General features: G+C 41.8%; 1 protein-coding gene across 14 annotated transcripts in view; it reads right to left on the reverse strand.

The window, feature by feature from the left end:
• The window catches only part of PDE4DIP (phosphodiesterase 4D interacting protein), a 240281-nt gene that overhangs the window by 72166 nt on the left and 148624 nt on the right, over positions 1 to 19491 (reverse strand). For 9 of the 14 annotated variants that reach the window (XM_068966238.1, XM_068966236.1, XM_068966239.1 and 6 more), the window contains one exon: positions 171 to 302. In XM_068966238.1, the coding sequence (XP_068822339.1) occupies positions 171 to 302 (132 nt within the window). Of the gene's footprint in view, positions 1 to 170; positions 303 to 8108; positions 9541 to 19491 lie in introns of those variants that run through there. The other 5 variants (XM_068966232.1, XM_068966230.1, XM_068966242.1 and 2 more) reach the window with 1 other exon arrangement.

The following is a 19491-nucleotide window of genomic DNA, read 5'->3' on the forward strand; positions in this document are numbered from 1 at the left end:
ACCTTATACAGTTAAAAACCATATTCAAGTTTTAATTTCAGACCTAAAAGACAGCAGAAATTCTGATCTGTGCAGAACAGACTAAAACACTTGAGACAGAAAGGAAAGAGCTACACTTCTAAGAATATAAAGAAACCCTGTGATCCCCAAGGGCATGGTTTTGATCATACCTTATTGGTGGTCTCTGTTTGCTGGATTTTTTCCTGGAGTTCTTCCAGATGGGAATCAGATACAGACTGCTGAGTTGTACCAGTCTCATTTGAATTCAACTTCTGTTGTTTGAGTAAGTCTTCAGTCACGGGCTAGGAAGAAGCACAAGCCAAGTTAAGTGTACCTGACAATAAATTTTATCTTCAAATGTTTTTGGCCTCTTTTGCCAGAGACTTAGAAAATTACGGCTGCTGAATAGATCATCGGTATGAATTGAAGACAAGGAAAAGTTCTGTTCCTTATTATGACTTATCAAGTCACTTACTCCCAAGCTACCATTCCTACCTTTCTGTATGAACCTACACACACACTACTCAAAGCAAGTAATTCAGAAATTAAAAAGAAGGGAGGATTTTAAAAAACACTCATGATGACCAAATATTTGCTATATTCTATTTTCAATCAGGGAATTCAAAAGATCAAATTTCTACCATCCCTAGGGGAGAAAAAGCTATAGCTCAACTACCCTCCTTATTGTATGCCTATTTCACATTATTAGAAAAATGAGTAGATTTCAAATATGAAGCATATATTAGATAATGGTATTTAATCAATACTAAATTTCCTAAACTGAATTGTTGTTATGCTATCTTTAGGAATTACATGCTTATTGAGCATAAAGATATATTATATCTGCAACTAATTCTCAAATAATTCAGAAATAAAAAATGTGTCTACAGATAGTTGGAGTGATAAAGTAATTGCAGCAACATATTAGCAACTGATAAATCTATGTAAATATTAGCAACTGGTGAACTTGGGAGTTCTCTGTACTTCTCTTAAGACTTCTCTAAGTTTGAAATTATTTCAAAGTAAAAATTAAAAATTAGAATTTAAAATCCATAAGGTCTGGGAAGGAGGTATGTTTTATAGGAATATCAGTTCATCAAAAAGACTTAGGAGAAAAAAACATCTATTTATATTTGAGACAATCAAATATAGACAGACTAAGATAAACTTATTGAACTTGACCTAATATTCATTATGAGCTAAGATACAGAATTAAAACTTTAGCAATTCACTGTAGCATTAAATTCTACCTTTTCTCTCCCTGCTTCCTCCCCTCTTCTCTCCCACTCCCAATTAGGGAAAATAAAATCCATTATGAAGAGAAAAAAGGTAACTGCTATTAATTTTTTCTTTACCTCACACGTTCAAGTTCTGACTACCACCTTCCAGGCTGTGGGGTTATAGCTGACCTTACACCACTTCCTGATAGCAACTGACTGGAAGCTGGGCTTCCCTCCTGGCTCAGATGGTAAAGAATCTGCCTGCAATGCTGGAGACCTGGTTTCAGTCCCTGGGTTGTGAAGGGAACAGCTACCCACTCCAGAATTCTGGCCTGGAGAATTTCAAGGACAGAGCAGCCTGGCAGGTTACAGTCCATGGGGTCACACAGTCAGACACAATTGAGTGCCTTTCAGTTTCTTTCTTAATAAAGATTTCAGAAGAAAAATCTTTTCTATTCTCCCAGTGCTGTTCATCATTTTAAAAAAACATCTATGAAGTACCCTAATATGCAAAGCACTATGGGAGGGCGAGTAGGGAGCTACAGAATAAAAGAACAAGGAAATACACAAGATAAAAGATAGTGACAAGGAAACAGGTAAGCAGGACAAAGTCATTAAGTTACTCTAAACTGGCTGATCAGTGGGAGGTCTCTTTCAGACAGCATTTAAATGAAGATCTATCTGATAAGGAACCAGCAATGCAAAGATCTAGGCAGAGGAACAACTCAAGAAAAAGACCTAGGGTAGATATGACCCTGGGAAAGAAAAAGGCCTTTGTGGATGGAGAAGTACTTTCCAACAGAAATATAATGTGAGCTATATGTGTAATTTAAAAATTTTCTAGTATCTTCATTGACTAAAGTAAAAATAAATAAAGTTAATTTTAATAAAACATTTTGCCACTCAGTTGTGATTGACTCTCTAGGCCAGAATACTGGAGTGGATAGCCCTTTCCTTCTCCAGGGGATCTTCCCAACCCAGCGATTGAAATCCAGGTCTCCCGCATCACGGGTGGATTCTTTACCAGCTGAGCCACAGTTCAGCGCAGTTCAGTCGCTCAGTCGTGCCCGACTCTTTGCAACCCCATGGACTGAAGCATGCTAGGCCTCCCTGTCCATCACCAACTCCTGGAGTTTACTCAAACTCATGTCCATTGAGTCGGTGATGCCATCCAACCATCTCATCCTCTGTCGTCCCTCTCCTCTCGCCTTCAATTTTTCCCAGCATCAGGATCTTTTCAAATGAGTCGGTTCTTCACATCAGGTGGCCAAAGTATTGGAGTTTCAGCTTCAGCATCAGTCCTTCCAGTGAATATTCAGAACTGATTTCCTTTAGGATGGGCTGGTTGGATCTCCTTGCAGTCCAAGGGACTCTCAAGAGTCTTCTCCAACACCACAGTTCAAAAGCATCAATTCTTTAGCGCTCAGCTTTCTTTATAGTCCAACTCTCACATGCATACATGACTACTGGAAAAACCATAGCTTTGACTAGATGGACCTTTGCTGGCAAGGTAGTCTCTGCTTTTGAATATGCTGTCTAGATTGGTCATAGCTTTTCTTCCAAGGAGCAAGCGTCTTTTAATTTCATGGCTACAGTCGCCATCTGCAGTGATTTTGGAACCCCCCAAAATAAAGTCTGTCACTGTTTCCACTGTTTCCCCATCTATTTGCCATGAAGTGATGGGACCAAATGCCATGACCTTAGTTTTCTGAATGTTGAGTTTTAAGCCAACTTTTTCACTCTCCTCTTTCACTTTCATCAAGAGGCTCTTTAGGTCTTGATGAGCCACAAGGGAAGCCCAAGAATACTGGAGTGAGCTATCTGGAGTATAGCCTATCCCTTCTCCAGGGGATCTTCCTGACCCAGGAATCGAACTGGGGTCTCCTGCATTGCAGGCAGATTCTTTACCAACTGAGTTATCAGGGAAATCCTTCAATGAAACATTTTGACCAAATATATTATATTTAAAATATTATCACAAGTATGCATGCAATATGAAAATTAACAAGATACTAATTCTTTACATTGTTCCTTTAAAATTAAAGGTATACTGTACACTCATAGCATCTCTCAATTTGGACTAGCTACATTTCATGTGGTCAATAGCCACACAAGGCTAATGGTCTCCTTGCTGGAGCACATAGGGCCAGAGCACGATGGGCGCAGGCGATGCTGACACATGACGAAGTGGGAAGGCAGGCGGGGCCAGATCAGATGTAGCTTCTATGCACCACAGGTAATGAAGCTGCATTTCATTCTCATTGACATGGGAATGGACTGCAGTGTTTTTAACAGAAAAGTAATCAATTATATTTAAATTTTTAAAAGATCACTCTAGTTGCTATATGATAACTGAACTGTTGGAGAGCATCAGGAGAAATGAGAAGACCAGCTAGGAGGCTGCTGCATGGGAATGAAAATACTGCTTTGGATTATAGTGGTAATAAAGGAGGGAAAGAGAAATGGATAGATTTGAACATGTTTTGAAAGTAGAGTCAACAGGCCTGGATAGTGGGAGAGGGAGAAAGAGACAAGTAGCAAGGATAAGGATTCCTAGAAAAAATGGAGATATTTGTTGTTGTGGGTATAATGGGGAGCCTTGCCCTGAAGCAATGTGAATTATGTCACACCACAGGAGAGGCAACTCTTTTAATAGATCTTTACAACAATTCTACTGATAAATAACTTTATCACTTAACAATAAAGCATTCTCTACAAAACTTGGCTTCTTACTTTCTCAGTGTAAAACAACTTTCCAACAACATCTATTTTAAAGTACTTTCCAAATTTAAACTGTAACCAGCAGAATTAAGTAAAATAGCTTCAAGTTTTAAATGCCAGGGAAGGCAGCCATATTTAGTCACTTCAAACCAAAGAATCTTGACCGGTGAAGGACACTTTATAAACTAACCATCTGATCCACTCTCAACTCACATGTGAGAAAATGGAGACTTGTAACAGGCAAATAATTTGTCCAAAGTTACATTGGAAATAGGATCCAATTAAGCTGAATGCACTTAAAATGGTAACTTCTCTTTCATATCTATAAAATCGACTGCCTACCATAATGCCTGGAATATTAAGTAAGCAGTGTTTTTCACTCAGTCGTGCCTGACTCTTTGCGACCCCAATGGACTGCAACCCACCAGGCTCCTCTGTCCATGAGATTTTCCAGGCAAGGATCCTGGAGTGGGTTGCCATTTCCTTCTCCAGGGGATCTTCCCAACCCAGGGATCAAACCCAGGTCTCCTGCATTGCAGGTGGATTCTTTACCAGCTGAGCCACAAGGGAAGCCACCTGGAATATTACTTGAGCCAAAAATTTTTGCTTAGAGTGAACAACAGAAACAAAAGCAAATAAGCAACAGGCCTGTCTTCTAATTTCCAGCCCAATGTTTTAATCCCTCAATGGCTCTCTTAGAAAAAAGACTGGCTGGATAGAAAGGGAGATGTTTAATTTAAATATTTCAACATCAACTTTAAATTTGAAGAATGCCGCAGAAAAGCACATAATGAGCCTGGACCTCATCTGAACCCATCTTGGCATGCATATTCATAGGAAACCTCTTCTCCTATGTAATATATGGACCGAAAGGCTGGAAGATGCTTGTTTCTTCTTTATTCTTGGTACTTTATTACTATAAATTTCAAGGGGAAAAAAAAAGTCCTTGCAGGTAAGTCTGCCAAAAGAGTGTTTATCAAAGGCCCACTGAGTAAACAGCTGACAATTAATTCTTGTGAGTATCAAGTACATAAACCAATCACTCCTATGAAGATTTTGTAGAGCATGATATCAGTAATACTTGATCTGGTTGAATGGGTGTTAATCTCCAGGGTATCAGTTACTAAAATCATGTTGTAATCACAATTTTAAGTTGCTTTCGACTCAGGACAAATGCTTTTCAGCAACAGAAAAGAAAATTCCTTCCAGGCCTAATGCTGCATAATGTAAGACCTTTCGGCTAAAAGGCAGTTATTTTGATCTGGATTAACAGCATTTTTCTTGTCATAAGAGCATTTTCCTAGTCATAACAGCAAGTCATAGAGCTCAAACTGCTATAATTTTCTATCCTATTGTTAGTAATAGAAGATACAGCAGCATCTAATGCTTACATCTTGCAAAGGGCCTGATCTGGGTTATGTAGCTAAGCTATGAGAGGGATAAATTCATCGCACTCATACAAGAGCCAGGTTCTGGCATTGCAAGGTTTGAAGCAAAGATCTCTTGCTCTTTGAATCTACAGGAAAGGAATGTGCACATGAGCCAAAACTGAAATAATGTTCACTAAGGGACCACAGCCCTCCTATCATAGCTTTTCTAGTTCAGGAAATAACAAGACAGAAGAAGGCTTCAAACCTTTCTTTAAATAAGTGAAAAACCTTGGGTCTTTAGACATAAATTCTGTAGGAGGCAATAAATCAGTTTGCACAATATGAGAAAATTATTAAGCAAAACTACACTGTTGCTCGTTAGCTTTAAAATAAGAAAGAAAGAAGGAAAGAAAGAAAAAGGAGAAAGGCAACCAGGAGGAATTCTGATGGTGACATTTAACAGTAACCAGATTAAACAAAGGAAGCAAAATGCCCTTACAGAACAATCTCCCTCTTTAGGAGAGGAGAGCTTTTGTTCATATTTGGAGTATAATTTAACTAAAGGAAAATAATTTGCACTTACTTCTATTCTATACACACTTGTTCAGAGAAAGACAAAAATCTGTCTGCCTTTGTCCCACTTAGTTCTGCTTTCGCCATAAAGCACCCTAGGCCTTAAAAAGCTTATAAAAGTCAACCAGACTTAGACAGTAGATCTGGAATCCAAAATACACATTTTATCTACAAACACTTTATGTCTAATTAATCTATTTCCCTCCACATTCTTAATTACTGGAGAAAATAGCTTAGCAATCAAATACCATAATTCTTCAAGCTGAATGTTTTCTCTCTCCTCTCCATGTTTTAATATTCAACAAACAGTAAAGACGGTAAAGCCTGGTGATAGCAGAAGTCTTATACTGCTGTATTAAAGGGCTATTTTTTTTTCTAATGTCTACATTTAGTGAAGTAAAGGGATTTGACCTAAAGGTACAATTACCATATTTTAACTGTGCTCATCAGGATGCCAAAGTTCTTCACAGGGTCTATCCCTAAAGAATCCACCTGACATCCTCAGGTTATAGAACAAAAGCCCTGCACTTAAAATAAGTAGTTACTTAATGCAATGCCATCAGGCAATGTGATTTAATACACAGAATAAAAAGGTCTTGGATGAGAATGGTTAGGAACTTTTGACTCCACTTGAGCTAAGTTATTTAACCATGAGCTTTCCATATCTCTAAACTGACAGACTGCCTGAGATGATCTTTAGAATCCTTCTCAATTCCAAAATTTGTTGAGCCCAGGCACCAACAGAGTATTTTAAATTTAATATGGAGGAAAAATCTTTTGCTTTACTGCAGTTTTCTAAGTCTTCACCTTTCTTCAATATTGGCCATATTTGAAGGGGGCTATATTTCTACTATATTGGTCATATTTCCCATCCACTCTGTCCAACTACTTTTAGATCCTAATACAGAAACACTGTGATGAATCTGTGACATCTATGTTGGCTCACAGAAATACTGTACTGGAAAGCTCAAATTTAGCTGTGAAGGTCAATGAAAGAAAAGGAAGCAAAAGGAAAGTACACAAGTGTTGGGCATCCCAAACATTTTATAGAAATGAAAACACAGTTTAAACTTTTGGATACTCATACTTTTCCCTAACAATGCTGTTTCTGACAAGTTAGTGCAAATTCAAAAATATTTCTCCCATATTCTTATTGTGATGCAAATTTTATACATAATAGAACTGTTTTTCAAAGCTGTCAAGTGACAATCAACAATTTCATTTAGAAGCTCTAAGATTCTGGGATGATGTTGACTGGTTAGCAAGCTTTCCAGAAACACCTTCTAGATTGTCCACCTCTGTAACAGTATCACTAAAGAATCTATATCAGGTAGAACATGCCAGATGTTTCACAACGTTAACTGAAACTACTGCTGCTGTATAAACAAGACAGCATCTGTCAGGCCCCTGTACACAACTGAATTTAAAAGGTTGGTATGAACAGCTCAAAGTAAGATCAACTGCCATCTTCCAGTCATTACGAAATTCACGAGTAAAACAGGTAAAACTCTATCACCCAATAATGGATGAAGTCCTGCTCAACACCAAACATCTTCACATAGAGCTCATTATACAAACTGGCTGTAGACACGTTTTGCCTTAACATTTTAAATTTTGAATTCCCAAGTCTCTTATGAAAAAGTCACCATTAGTCCTCAAATGACCTCTTAATTTATTATAAATGTTGTCCACATATTACAATATTTTGGTGGATTAATAGGTTCTCCTCAAACCTTTACCCTATGCTCTAATCAGTTCAAGGCACAGGTGGGGATGAATGGGTTAATGCTCTAGGGCGGACTAACTTGAGAACTAACTCCCTCACAGAAGAAAATATTCATAAATCTAAAAGTGAAAACAAAACAAACAAACAAAAGTAGAGAGGCGGTAGGACAAGTGAGAGGAAAGAGTTCCAGTGCCAGAAATAAGATTAAAATTTTTTTAGGGTAAAAATGAATTATGAATCTTTGTCTTAAACATGTACAATTTTGATAATTAGTGGGAAAGCCAACAGATAATCTTATAAAGAGGCCATTGTGGAAAGCAAATTACTTGTGTGAATCACATTTATTAAAATGGACAGAAGCAAAAGGTAAAGCAAAAATGGGTTCAATGATTAATTTTCTCAAGTCTAGACTATTAACCTTCCCCTAGATAGAAATCATGTGAAGCCTGAAGCCAGCTAACTTTAATCAGAAAGGCAATATGCAGCCATTTTGTATACCTGGACCCGAAGTGGCAGATAATCTTCACAGAGATCATCCCACAGCTCCTGCAGGTCTGAAATCTCCAAGGGATAACTCACAGGTGTCTTGTAAAGGGGTTTCAAAGACCTGTTAAGGAAACCAGAACTAACTCCATCTGTCATGATATGGCCAGGCCTGGTTCCAGATGGATTGGATTTCACTGGAATAGGAAGCTTGCTCCCTCGGGGGCTCTGGATGGGCTTATAATCAAGACCTTTAATCATGCTAAGAGCTAGCTCCAGCTTATGGTTACACGTATGCTGGGGAGCCTGTTCATCTGAACAGCAGTCACACTTTACAAGTTCTTTTGCACTTCTCTCAGGTTCCTCATCCTTTGGTTGTGGAGGACTAGCCTGGATACTTGCATCCAAAGATTCCACAGAGGATCCCGGGGTCCCTTCCTCCATGCTTTCTCCATCTGGCGGTACCTTCGCATTTGGTAAATCCGGTGGCCCAACCTCGGACAACGCTGGTTCTTCAGTGCAAATGCTGGTGGACCATCTGGTAGAGGGGCCACAAGAAATACTTTTCGCCACCTTTCGAGGTACCTTACAAATGGCTTCGTAGTCAGAATCAGCCACCCGCAAAGCTGCACAGCCTCTGCATCTCCTGGGTCGATTTCCGGGGCCTTCCGAAGCTTGACAGCTGTGCTCCTGAATCTGATCCTCATTTTCTACCCAACACTCGAACCCTGAATAGGCAAAGTCTTCCTGGAGCAGTGCAGAGTATCTGACATCGGGTAAGCTGGAAATGTCAACCGTTCCATTCCCCGCCTTGGTCTCCGCGCCAGGGTCATCGTTATTCTTCCGATACATGCTAGCAATGCAGAACTTGAGGCGGTCCTTCTCCAGCAGCAGCTTCTGCAAGCGCTCAATAGAAAGGGCTTCGATCCGGGCAATGACGGTGTCGAATCTATAGATCCGATCGAGCATGAACGCGCACTTGCTGCAAGCAAACTCAGCTTTGCCATCGCGGGAGACATCCTTGCCCAGGACGTGCGACAACAGAACCTGGAGGTTGAGCTTGGACGCCGTGTGGAAGATCCAGCGCCGCTGGTTTCCGCACAGCTCCCGGGCACAGATCCTGCAAATCTCCTTCATCTTCCCTCCTGCGGTTGCCGAGCTTCCCGGAGGCGGCTGCTGTTCGGTGATCGCTCACTGGCGCTTGGTTGCGTTCCGTCTCCCGCCTCGGTGGCCTCCGGCTGGCATGGCACAGCTTGGTGGGGTGCCCACTCTGCAGGGGCGCTCCGCTGACACCCGCGCGCGGGTTCTGGGTACCAGAGTGGTCAGCCCCGCCCCTCGGGGAGGCGGCGGGCGAGGAAATGCCTCAGGAGGATGCTGAGTGACAGCAGCGCAGGCCGCGCTCAGAACCTGCCATGTCTCCTCCAGCTGTCTCTCCCGCCAGCCGCTGTGTCCTCAATGTCCTCCCTTTTCAGCGGGCTGAGTTCGCGGTCCTCCGGCTGCCGCCCGCGGCTGACGCAAAGACTCAGAGATTGAGGATCAGATTTCAAGATGGCGCCGGCGGCTCGACGCCTGCAGCCGCAGGCAAACTCCTCTGGGAGCTGTAGTCCAGGAGGCCGGCTCCTCACTCTGCGCATGCGGGGTGGCCAGCGCGTCACCTCGCGCCCGAACAAGTCAATGCTCCTCGCAGTACAGCGCAGACGCGACCTGCTGTGGTTACCCGGGTGGAAGAGCGGGACGGAGGCCGACCGCTGCCAGGCCACTTTTATCTGCTAAAATTTCACTCCAAAAGCGCACCAGTCCCCTTGCGCTTCCTCCCTCCCGCCCGGGAGGACTGTCCGAGGCTCTGCACAGGGAGGAGAAAGCCGAATCCCCTCCCCTTCTGTCCACCGGGACTGCCACGTACTCTGGAGGGAGCAGTCTCGCAGCACCACTGGGTACCGCTGCGCGCTGCCTCTCTCCGGCCCCACCTCCTCTCCCTTCTCACTCCTGTTCCTGGAGTAGAAGGCCCTGGGGCTTCACCCGGGGCCGGAGAGGAGGGAATTTTAGGAGGCTCAGTTCAACTTCCCTCTGGACTGTCGGGAGTACTCAGAAAAGAGGACAAGTGTTTCTTCCCTCGCCATGCTGGGGTTGAGTTTACCAGGATGATTTGCCTTTTTTTTTAGAGCGTAAATTGAGAGGCGGCACAAAGCAGTCACCTGAGAAAGAGTCCAACAAAAACCACACGAATGGTTTACCAAGAGTTTGAAGATGCTGGACAAAATGAGCTTTTTCAAGAATGTAGACACCCGAGAGTAGACTGCCGCCAGCAAACCCTCTTTCAAGTTTCACGTGGGCTGCAGGCCTTATTTTCGGGGAGGGAAGGGGAGACAAAGACTAGAACAAAAGACCTTGTTTATTTGAGCAAGAGTCCAAAGCATCAGGGAGTGCTGCTCTCTGCAGAAGTGGGGCTGGGAATTTAACTGACTTCAGTTAGTATCCTGTCTTACTCAACATTATCCAGTAGTAAGTCACCCTACCCTTGGGTATAGACCTTGAATTGCACACAAAGAGTGGAGGGAAGCTGGGGCTCTCTAGGTGGAATTGAGGTGTCATCCTTCATTTATAATTTTCTCCCTGGCAAACTCCAAATAGGAGGAAAAACAGTCCCAGGCAATCATCTGGAGTTTTCCCAGAGCAGGACATTTCCCAGTTACAGTAATGCTAGATTTCACTAACTTGACCTTGTGAGATATGCAGATGACACCACCCTTATGGCAGAAAGTGAAGAGGAGCTAAAAAGCCTCTTGATGAAAGTGAAAGAGGAGAGCGAAAAAGTTGGCTTAAAGCTCAACATTCAGAAAATCCGGTCCCATCCGGTCCCATCACTTCATGGGAAATAGATGGGGAAACAGTAGAAACAGTGTCAGACTTTATTTTTAGGGGCTCCAAAATCACTGCAGATGGTGACTGCAGCCATGAAATTAAAAGACGCTTACTCCTTGGAAGAAAAGTTATGACCAACCTAGATAGTATATTCAAAAGCAGAGACATTACTTTGCCGACTAAGGTCCGTCTAGTCAAGGCTATGGTTTTTCCTGTGGTCATGTATGGACGTGAGAGTTGGACTGTGAAGAAGGCTGAGCACCGAAGAATTGCTGCTTTTGAACTGTGGTGTTGGAGAAGATTCTTGAGAGTCCCTTGGACTGCAAGGAGATCCAACCAGTCCATTCTGAAGGAGATCAACCCTGGGATTTCTTTGGAAGGAATGATGCTGAAGCTGAAGCTTCAGTACTTTGGCCACCTCATGCAAAGAGTTGACTCATTGGAAAAGACTCTGATGCTGGGAGGGATTGAGGGCAGGAGGAGAAGGGGACAACCAAGGATGAAATGGCTGGATGGCATCACAGACTCGATCGACATGAGTCTGAGTAAACTCCAGGAGATGGTGATGGACAGGGAGGCCTGGCGTGCTGCGATTCATGGGGTTGCAAAGAGTCGGACACGACTGAGCGACTGAACTGAACTGACCTTGTGAGATATTAAATTAATAAGGCCAACAACAAAGTATTTCTGAACCTCATCTCCAGGTTAGAGCCTATACTTCTAAACTTGGAGACATTCAGATGCCTTCAATGAAAACCCATAATAAACCCCCAAAGTTCTTCAGTTCAGTTCAGTTGCTCAGTCAAGTCCAATTCTTTGAGACCCCATGAATCACAGCACGCCAGGCCTCCCTGTCCATCACCAACTCCTGGAGTTCACTCAGACTCATGTCCATCGAGTTAGTGATGCCATCCAGCCATCTCATCCTCTGTCGGCCCCTTCTCCTCCTGCCCTCAATCTCTCCCAGCATCAGAGTCTTTTCCAATGAGTCAACTCTTCACATGAGATGGCCAAAGTACTGGAGTTCTTATGGAGGATTTAATGAGATGATTTGGGGTAAGTACTTGAACAGAATTTGGCTCATTAAACAAATGGGACTCTGTACACATAATATTGTATCACTCTTTTATTTAATCATTGAAACAAAATCTTAGTAGCTCCACCATGAATGATAAGGACAGTCCTTAGAGCTTCGGCTTTAGTAGGCTACAGAACTTTGCATCTGTGATTTCACCTAAATATGCACATTCTGGCCCCCAAACCAAGAATGTAAAAGAGATTTCCAAGTAAAACTCACCATAGGTGCATTTTTGCCTACCTCTAGCTATATGAGCTTCAGAGTCAGAAGAAATTAAGTAACAATCTTTGGAATCTATACAGAAGCGAGGAATTTCTGGCCTGCCAGAACACTATCCTGCTATACCCTGTCTTAAGTATTGTCTTCAAGAATAGCAAGGACTCAAAAGTCCAAAAAGTACAAACTAAGATATTAATTAAGGCCTCATCTTTGGCTGTGGGTGCAAGCCACATTCTCTTACTGAAGAAAATGCAAAATGAAACAAAGTAATTAATGAAACAAAAGTGCTCTTTGTGAGCAAACTCTAAATAATACTTTGTATTATTCTGTATTCTTTAATAAGATTTTGCACCTGACCTGCAGTCTCTAAACTTTAATGATATCATACAGATAGTTGACATAGACATGCAAGTCAGTACAAACAGAGAAAAAGCAACTTACCATTGAAGAATATGTTTGCTATAACAAATATCAATATACTAGAAAAGAGAGCTATACATTTCTTGGCTTCCAACAAGATTAATAAAGCACTCAACTCTACTCCCAGAGGAAATACTTAAAGACCGTATTTCAAAATGGATAGTAAGCTAGAGTACTAGAACTTCTCCTAACATGATCATTTGATATTTTTCACCTCAGTTCAGTTGCTCAGTCAGGTCCGACTCTTTGCGACCCCATGAACCGCAGCACACCAGCCTCCCTTTGTAACACCAAATCCCGGAGCCTGCCCAAACTCATGTCCATTGAGTCAGTGATGCCATCCAACCATCTCATCCTCTGTCATCCCCTTCTCCCCCTGCCCTCAATCTTTCCCAGCATCAGGGTCTTTTCAAATGAATCAGCTCTTCGCATCAGGTGGCCAAAGTATTGGAGTTTCAGCTTCAACATCAGACCTTCCAATGAACACCCAGGACTAATCTCCTTTAAGATGGACTGGTTGGATCTCCTTGCAGTCCAAGGGACTCTTAAGAGTCTTCTCCAACACCACAGTTCAAAAGCATCAAATCTTCGGTGCTCAGCTTTCTTCACAGTCCAACTCTCACATCCATACATGAATACTGAAAAAACCATAACCTTCACTAGACAGACCTTTGTTGGCAAAGTAATGTCTCTGCTCTTGAATATGCTATCTAGGTTGGTCATAACTTTTCTTCCAAGGAGTAAGCATCTTTTAATTTCATAGCTGCAATCACCATCTGCAGTGATTTGGGAGCCCAGAAAAATAAAGTCAGCCACTGTTTCCCCATCTATTTCCCATGAAGTGATGGGACCAGATGCCATGATCTTCGTTTTCTGAATGTTGAGCTTTAAGTCAACTTTTTCACTCTCCTCCTTCACTTTCATCAAGAGGCTCTTTAGTTCTTCTTCACTTTCTGCCATAAGGGTGGTGTCATCTGCATATCTGAGGTTATTGATATTTCTCCCGGCAATCTTGATTCCAGCTTGTGCTTCACCCAGCCCAGCATTTCTCATGATGTACTCTCCATATAAGTTAAATAAGCAGGGTGACAATATATAGCCTTGATGTACTCCTTTTCCTATTTGGAACCAGTCTGTTGTTCCATGTCCAGTTCTAACTGTTGCTTCCTGACCTGCATACAGATATCTCAAGAGGCAGGTCAGGTGGTCTGGTATGCCCATCTCTTTCAGAATTTTCCACAGTTTATTGTAATCCACACAGTCAAAGGCTTTGGCATACTCAGTAAAGCATAAATAGATTTTTTTCTGGAACTCTCTTGCTTTTTCCATGATCCAGCGGATGTTGGCAATTTGATCTCTGGTTCCTTTGCCTTTTCTAAAACCAGCTTGAACATCTGGAAGTTCATGGTTCATGTATTGCTGAAGCCTGGCTTGGAGAATTTTGAGCATGACTTTACTAGCATGTGAGATGAGTGCAATTGTGTGCTAGTTTGAGCATTTTCTGGCATTGCCTTTCTTTGGGATTGGAATGAAAACTGACCGTTTCCAGTCCTGTGGCCACTGCTGAGTTTTCCAAATTTCCTGACATATTGAGTGCAGCACTTTCACAGCATTATCTTTTAGGATTTGAAATAGCTCAACTGGAATTCCATCACCTCCACTAGCTTAGTTTGTAGTGATGCTTCCTAAGGCCCACTTGACTTCACATTCCAGGATGTCTGGCCCTAGGTAGGTGATCACACCATGGTAATTAACTGGGTCATGAAGATCTTTTTTGTATAGCTAAAAAGATAACTTTTGTATAGATCAACTGAAAATAAAAATTTAAAAGTGAAACTCAGAAGAAAAGTTATGTGGGACATCCCTGATGGTCCTGCCAATTCAGAGGACATGGGTTTGATCCCTTTAGTCCAGGAAGATCTTCCATACCTTACAGCAACTAAGCCTATGAACCACAACTACCGGACCTGTACTCTAGAGCCCATGCTCCATGAGAGAAGGCACCACAATGAGAAGTTGGCACACCACAGGAAAGAGTAGCCCCCACTAGAGAAATCAGAGAAAAGCCTGCCCACAGCAACGAAAATCCAGCCCAGCCATAAATAAATAAATAATTTTTTTTTAAAGAGAGAGAAGAAAAGAAACAAAAATTATGGACAATAAATTCAGCACTTCACAGTTCTTACCAATATCATCTTGGTCAAGATTTTTTTGTATCTAGTTAACACTGTCTACCTCTGGGGAGGCAAGCAAAATGGGGAGCTGAACAGAACATTTACTTTTATTCCGTATACCATGGATGATTTGAATCTACGGTGATACGTATACATTCATATATTAGTTTTTAAATGTTTTAAAATTTGGAAATACCCTATAAAACTAAGAGGAGTTCCCTGGCAGCCTACTGATTTCCACTGGCTTTTACTGCTGTGGCCTGGGTTCAATCTCTGGTCAGGGAACTGACATTCCCACAAGCTTCAAGGCAAAAACAACAACAACAACAACAACAAAACAACTAAGAATTGTGCCAATTTAAGACACATAGAGTCTAAGTGGTAAAATTTGAACGTACAACGAGAACTTTTATAATATATGTGATAAATATCTGTGGACAGTTTATATAAACAAAAGTTCAAGGGGATATGCAAGTTATTATTTAGTGATTAAGTCTGGAGAGTATAATTATGGAGACTTCCTTTCTCCTTTCCTCATTTGTATTCTGTAATCTTCTGTAATAAGCATATATTGATTTTCTGATAAGATAAAGTGTTACTAAGAGGTAGAATAAACACATTTTGATATGTTCATATAATGCAATATTAGAAGTGTGTGTGTGCTCAGTCATGTCCAACTCTTCGTGACACTATGGACCGTAGCCCGCCAGGCGTCTCTGTCCATGAAATTTTCCATGCTCCACAAAAGAAGGCACCACAATGAGAAACCGGCACACCACAAGAAAGAGTAGCCCCCACTAGAGAAATCAGAGGAAAGAGAAAAGAATACTGGAGTGGGTGGCCATTTCCTTCTCCAGGGAATCTTCCCAACCCAGGGATAGAACCCATGTATCCTGCATTTGATGCACTGCCAGGCAGATTCTTTTCCACTAGTGCACCCAATATTAACCATCAGTAAAAAAGAATGAAGTCTGATACCCACAACATGAATGAATCACAAAAGCATCTTAAGTGAAACAAGCATATCAATATACCCTGTGTGATTTCATTTAAGTCTAACAACTTAAAGTCTAACTATTTATATAATAATAGAAATTCAGAAAGTGGTTATTGGCTGGGGTGGAGGGAGATAGGGTAACAACTGATTGACAGGGGGAACAACAGAATTTTCTGGAGTGATGAAAATGTTCTATATCTTGTTTTGGGTGATGGTTACATGGATGTATACAATTTTGAAGCTCACTGAACTAAATGGTTTTATCTGTAGATTTGAAATGTTGTTATTAGTTCAATTTTTTAAAGATTAAAGGAGTAAATAAATATGTAAGTACTCATAAAATTTTAATCTGAGGGATTTCTTTGGTGAAAAGTAACTTCTACTTTGGGCTTCCCTGGTGGCTCAGTGGTAAAGAATCTGCCTGCCAAGCAAGAGACACAGGTCCCTGAGTCGGGAAGATTCCCTGGAGAAGGAAATGGCAACCCACTCCAGTATTCTTGCCTGGGAAATCTCATGGCCAGAGGAGCCTGATGGGCTAGAATCCACAGGGTCACAAAAGAGTTGGACATGACTTAGCGACTAAACAAACAACCTCCACTGGATCGTAAGAATAGCTTTGAAAACTGGGAAAATAAAATGTAGACCAGAAGAAATTCTATAAAAGGCTCAATTGAAACTTCATAGTTCCTATTCATATGAGCTTTGGAAAATATTATTTTATATACACATACATACCATATAGATGGCACAGTGGTAAAAGAATCTGCCTGTCAATGCAGGAGATGCAAGAGACACAGATTCGATCCCTGGGTCAGGAAGATCCCCTGAAGGAGGAAATTGCAACCCACTCCAGTATTCTTGCCTGGGAAATCTCACGGACAGAGGAGCCTGGTAGGTTACACTCCATGGGGTCGCAAAGAGTTGGGAACAACTGAACAACTGAGCACGCGCACACACACACACCATACATTTATGATTGAAGTGAAGCATTTGTTAAGGTAAGAGCTAGCGTTTTTGTGATGATCAATAACCTCAGATATGCAGATGACAACACCCTTATGGCAGAAAGTGAAGAATTAAAGAGCCTCTTGATGAAAGTGAAAGAAGGGAGTGAAATAGTTGGCTTAAAGCTCAACATTCAGAAAATGAAGATCATGGCATCTGGTCCCATCACTTCATGGGAAATAGATGGGGAAACAGTGGAAACAGTGTCAGACTTTATTTTTCTGGGCTCCAAAATCACTGCGGATGGTGACTGCACGCATGAAATTAAAAGACACTTGCTCCTTGGAAGGAAAGTTATGACCAACCTAGACAGCATATTAAAAAGCAGAGACATTACTTTGCCAACAAAGGTCCATTTAGTCAAGGCTATGGTTTTTCCAGTAGTCATGTATGGATGTGAGAGTTGGACTATAAAGAAACCTGCGTGCCGAAGAATTGATGCATTTGAACTGTGGTGTTGGAGAAGACTCTTGAGAGTCCCTTGGACTGTAAGGAGGTCCAACCAGTCTGTCCTAAAGGAGATTAGTCCTGGTGTTCATTGGAGGGACTGATGTTGAAGCTGAAACTCCAATACCTTGGCCACCTGATGCAGAGCTGACTCATTTGAAAAGACCCTGATGCCGGGATAGATTAAGGGCAGGAGGAGAAGGGGACGACAGAGGATGAGGTGGTTGGATGGCATCACTGACACAATGGACATGGGTTTGGGTGGACTCTGGGAGTTGGTGATGGACAGGGAGGCCTGGCGTGCTGCGGTTCATGGGGTCACAGAGAGTCAGACAAGACTGAGCAACTGAACTGAACTGATTACTTCTAAAACTTATCAAAAGTACATAATAAAGGAAAATTTTACTGAGAACAATTTTCATATTATAAGCTATTAATGAATGTAATGAATTAAGCAAATGATTAATTTTATATATCAGCAGTTTGCCCTCAAAATGAATCGACAAGTGCATTCACAAGCATATATTTGCTGTCTGCTGCTACTGCTAAGTCACTTCAGTCATGTCCGACTCTGTGAGACCCCATAGATGGTACCCCACCAGGCTCCCCTGTCCCTGGGATTCTCCAGGCAAGAACACTGGAGTGGGTTGCCATTTCCTTCTCCAACGCATGAAAGTGAAAAATGAAAGTGAAGTCACTCAGTAGTGTCTGACCCTCAGCGACCCCATGGACGTCAGCCACAGCCTTCCAGCCTCCTCCATCCATGGGATTTTCCAGGCAAGAGTACTGGAGTGGGGTGCCCTTGCCTTCTCCTATTTGCTGTCTATCCTAAGTCAAATCACTTATATCTGGCCCTTAATTTCCTAATCTACAGAATAAACATATTGAAATTAAACAGTGGTTTTTCTACCTTTGGCATGTATCAGAATCACTTGGAGGGCTTGTAACACATTTCTAATTCAGTTGGTCTGAGAAGGGGCCCAATAATGTGTATTCCCAACAGATTCTCAGATCATACAGATGCTGCTGAGAACCAAACAGAATCTTAAAGTGTATTCCGACACATCTCAGCCAAAAGATCAGTTCTACAGATAAATGGGAAAACACACTAAGGAAGAACTACATACAAAATTGTTGCATTTAGAGAACTGTATGCTCCTTTGGAAAGGAAATGACAACCCACTCCAGTATTCCTGCCTGGAAAATTCCATGGACAGAGGAGCCTGGTGGGCTACACAGTCCATGGGGTCGCAGAGAGTCGGACACGACTGAGCGACTGAGCGAGCGAGATGCTCCTTTGGAACAAGATTCCTAACTACTATTATGATCGGGGTCTTTTGCACTATCTCTATTTTGATCTCCAAGTCTGGGGGCCTGGGAAGATTCTCTTAGAACTGTAGCTACTTTTGGACTCCCTCTGTTGTAGTGTTTCTAAGACCTCATTCTGGGCTGGGAGGGAGTTTCCAAGAGGTGGAAAATCCCTATGTCCCAAACCAGTTGTATTAGATTTCACTACCCTAGTTTATGACATTGAAAATAGCTGTCCTAATTATTAAAAACTATGCCCCTCCCCCCAGAAAAAAAAAAGTCATTCTGGCAGAGAAACAAAAGCAGCTGAGGAAATGTGAGAATATCAAAGTCAAGCCAGGTAGACTTTATGGTAACGCCACAAGCACGGGCATGATTCCCCTCTGCTGGCTAGAAATCCTGAAGAAGACAGAAGCCATCGTCCTTTGCATTAATTAAACACACAGCATTTCAAAACAGTTGGTTTAATACCTCGAGACTTCCAGTTCAACTACAAACTGCAGTAATATGGTTATCAGCAGAACTTATCTTAATATAGTAAACACTGCAGGCTTTCATGTTATTAAATATCCACAGCTGTTTCACTGAATTTCAAAATACATGTTAATCAACCGATGAGTAAGAATTTATGCAAACTCAGTGTTTTTTTTTCTCTCTCTGTCTTCAGGGAGTTTTCAGTTTAGTTGAAGGGGTGAGAATGTGCATGCTACAATTAGAATACCTGATTGGTAAACTAAATGGTACTGACATCTTCAATGTAAGTGCAGAAAAAGCTGAGATAAGTGTGGGCTAATTCAGATGAAGTGGACAAGAGTGGGACTTGAAATGGGTTTTAGGATGGAGGAAACAAAGGAAAGGGAAAAAAGAGAAAGAAAGCTAAAGCAAAAA

This window comes from Capricornis sumatraensis, chromosome 2 (genome assembly GCF_032405125.1).
Source record: "Capricornis sumatraensis isolate serow.1 chromosome 2, serow.2, whole genome shotgun sequence".
In the NCBI taxonomy this organism is placed as follows: Eukaryota; Metazoa; Chordata; class Mammalia; order Artiodactyla; family Bovidae; genus Capricornis; species Capricornis sumatraensis.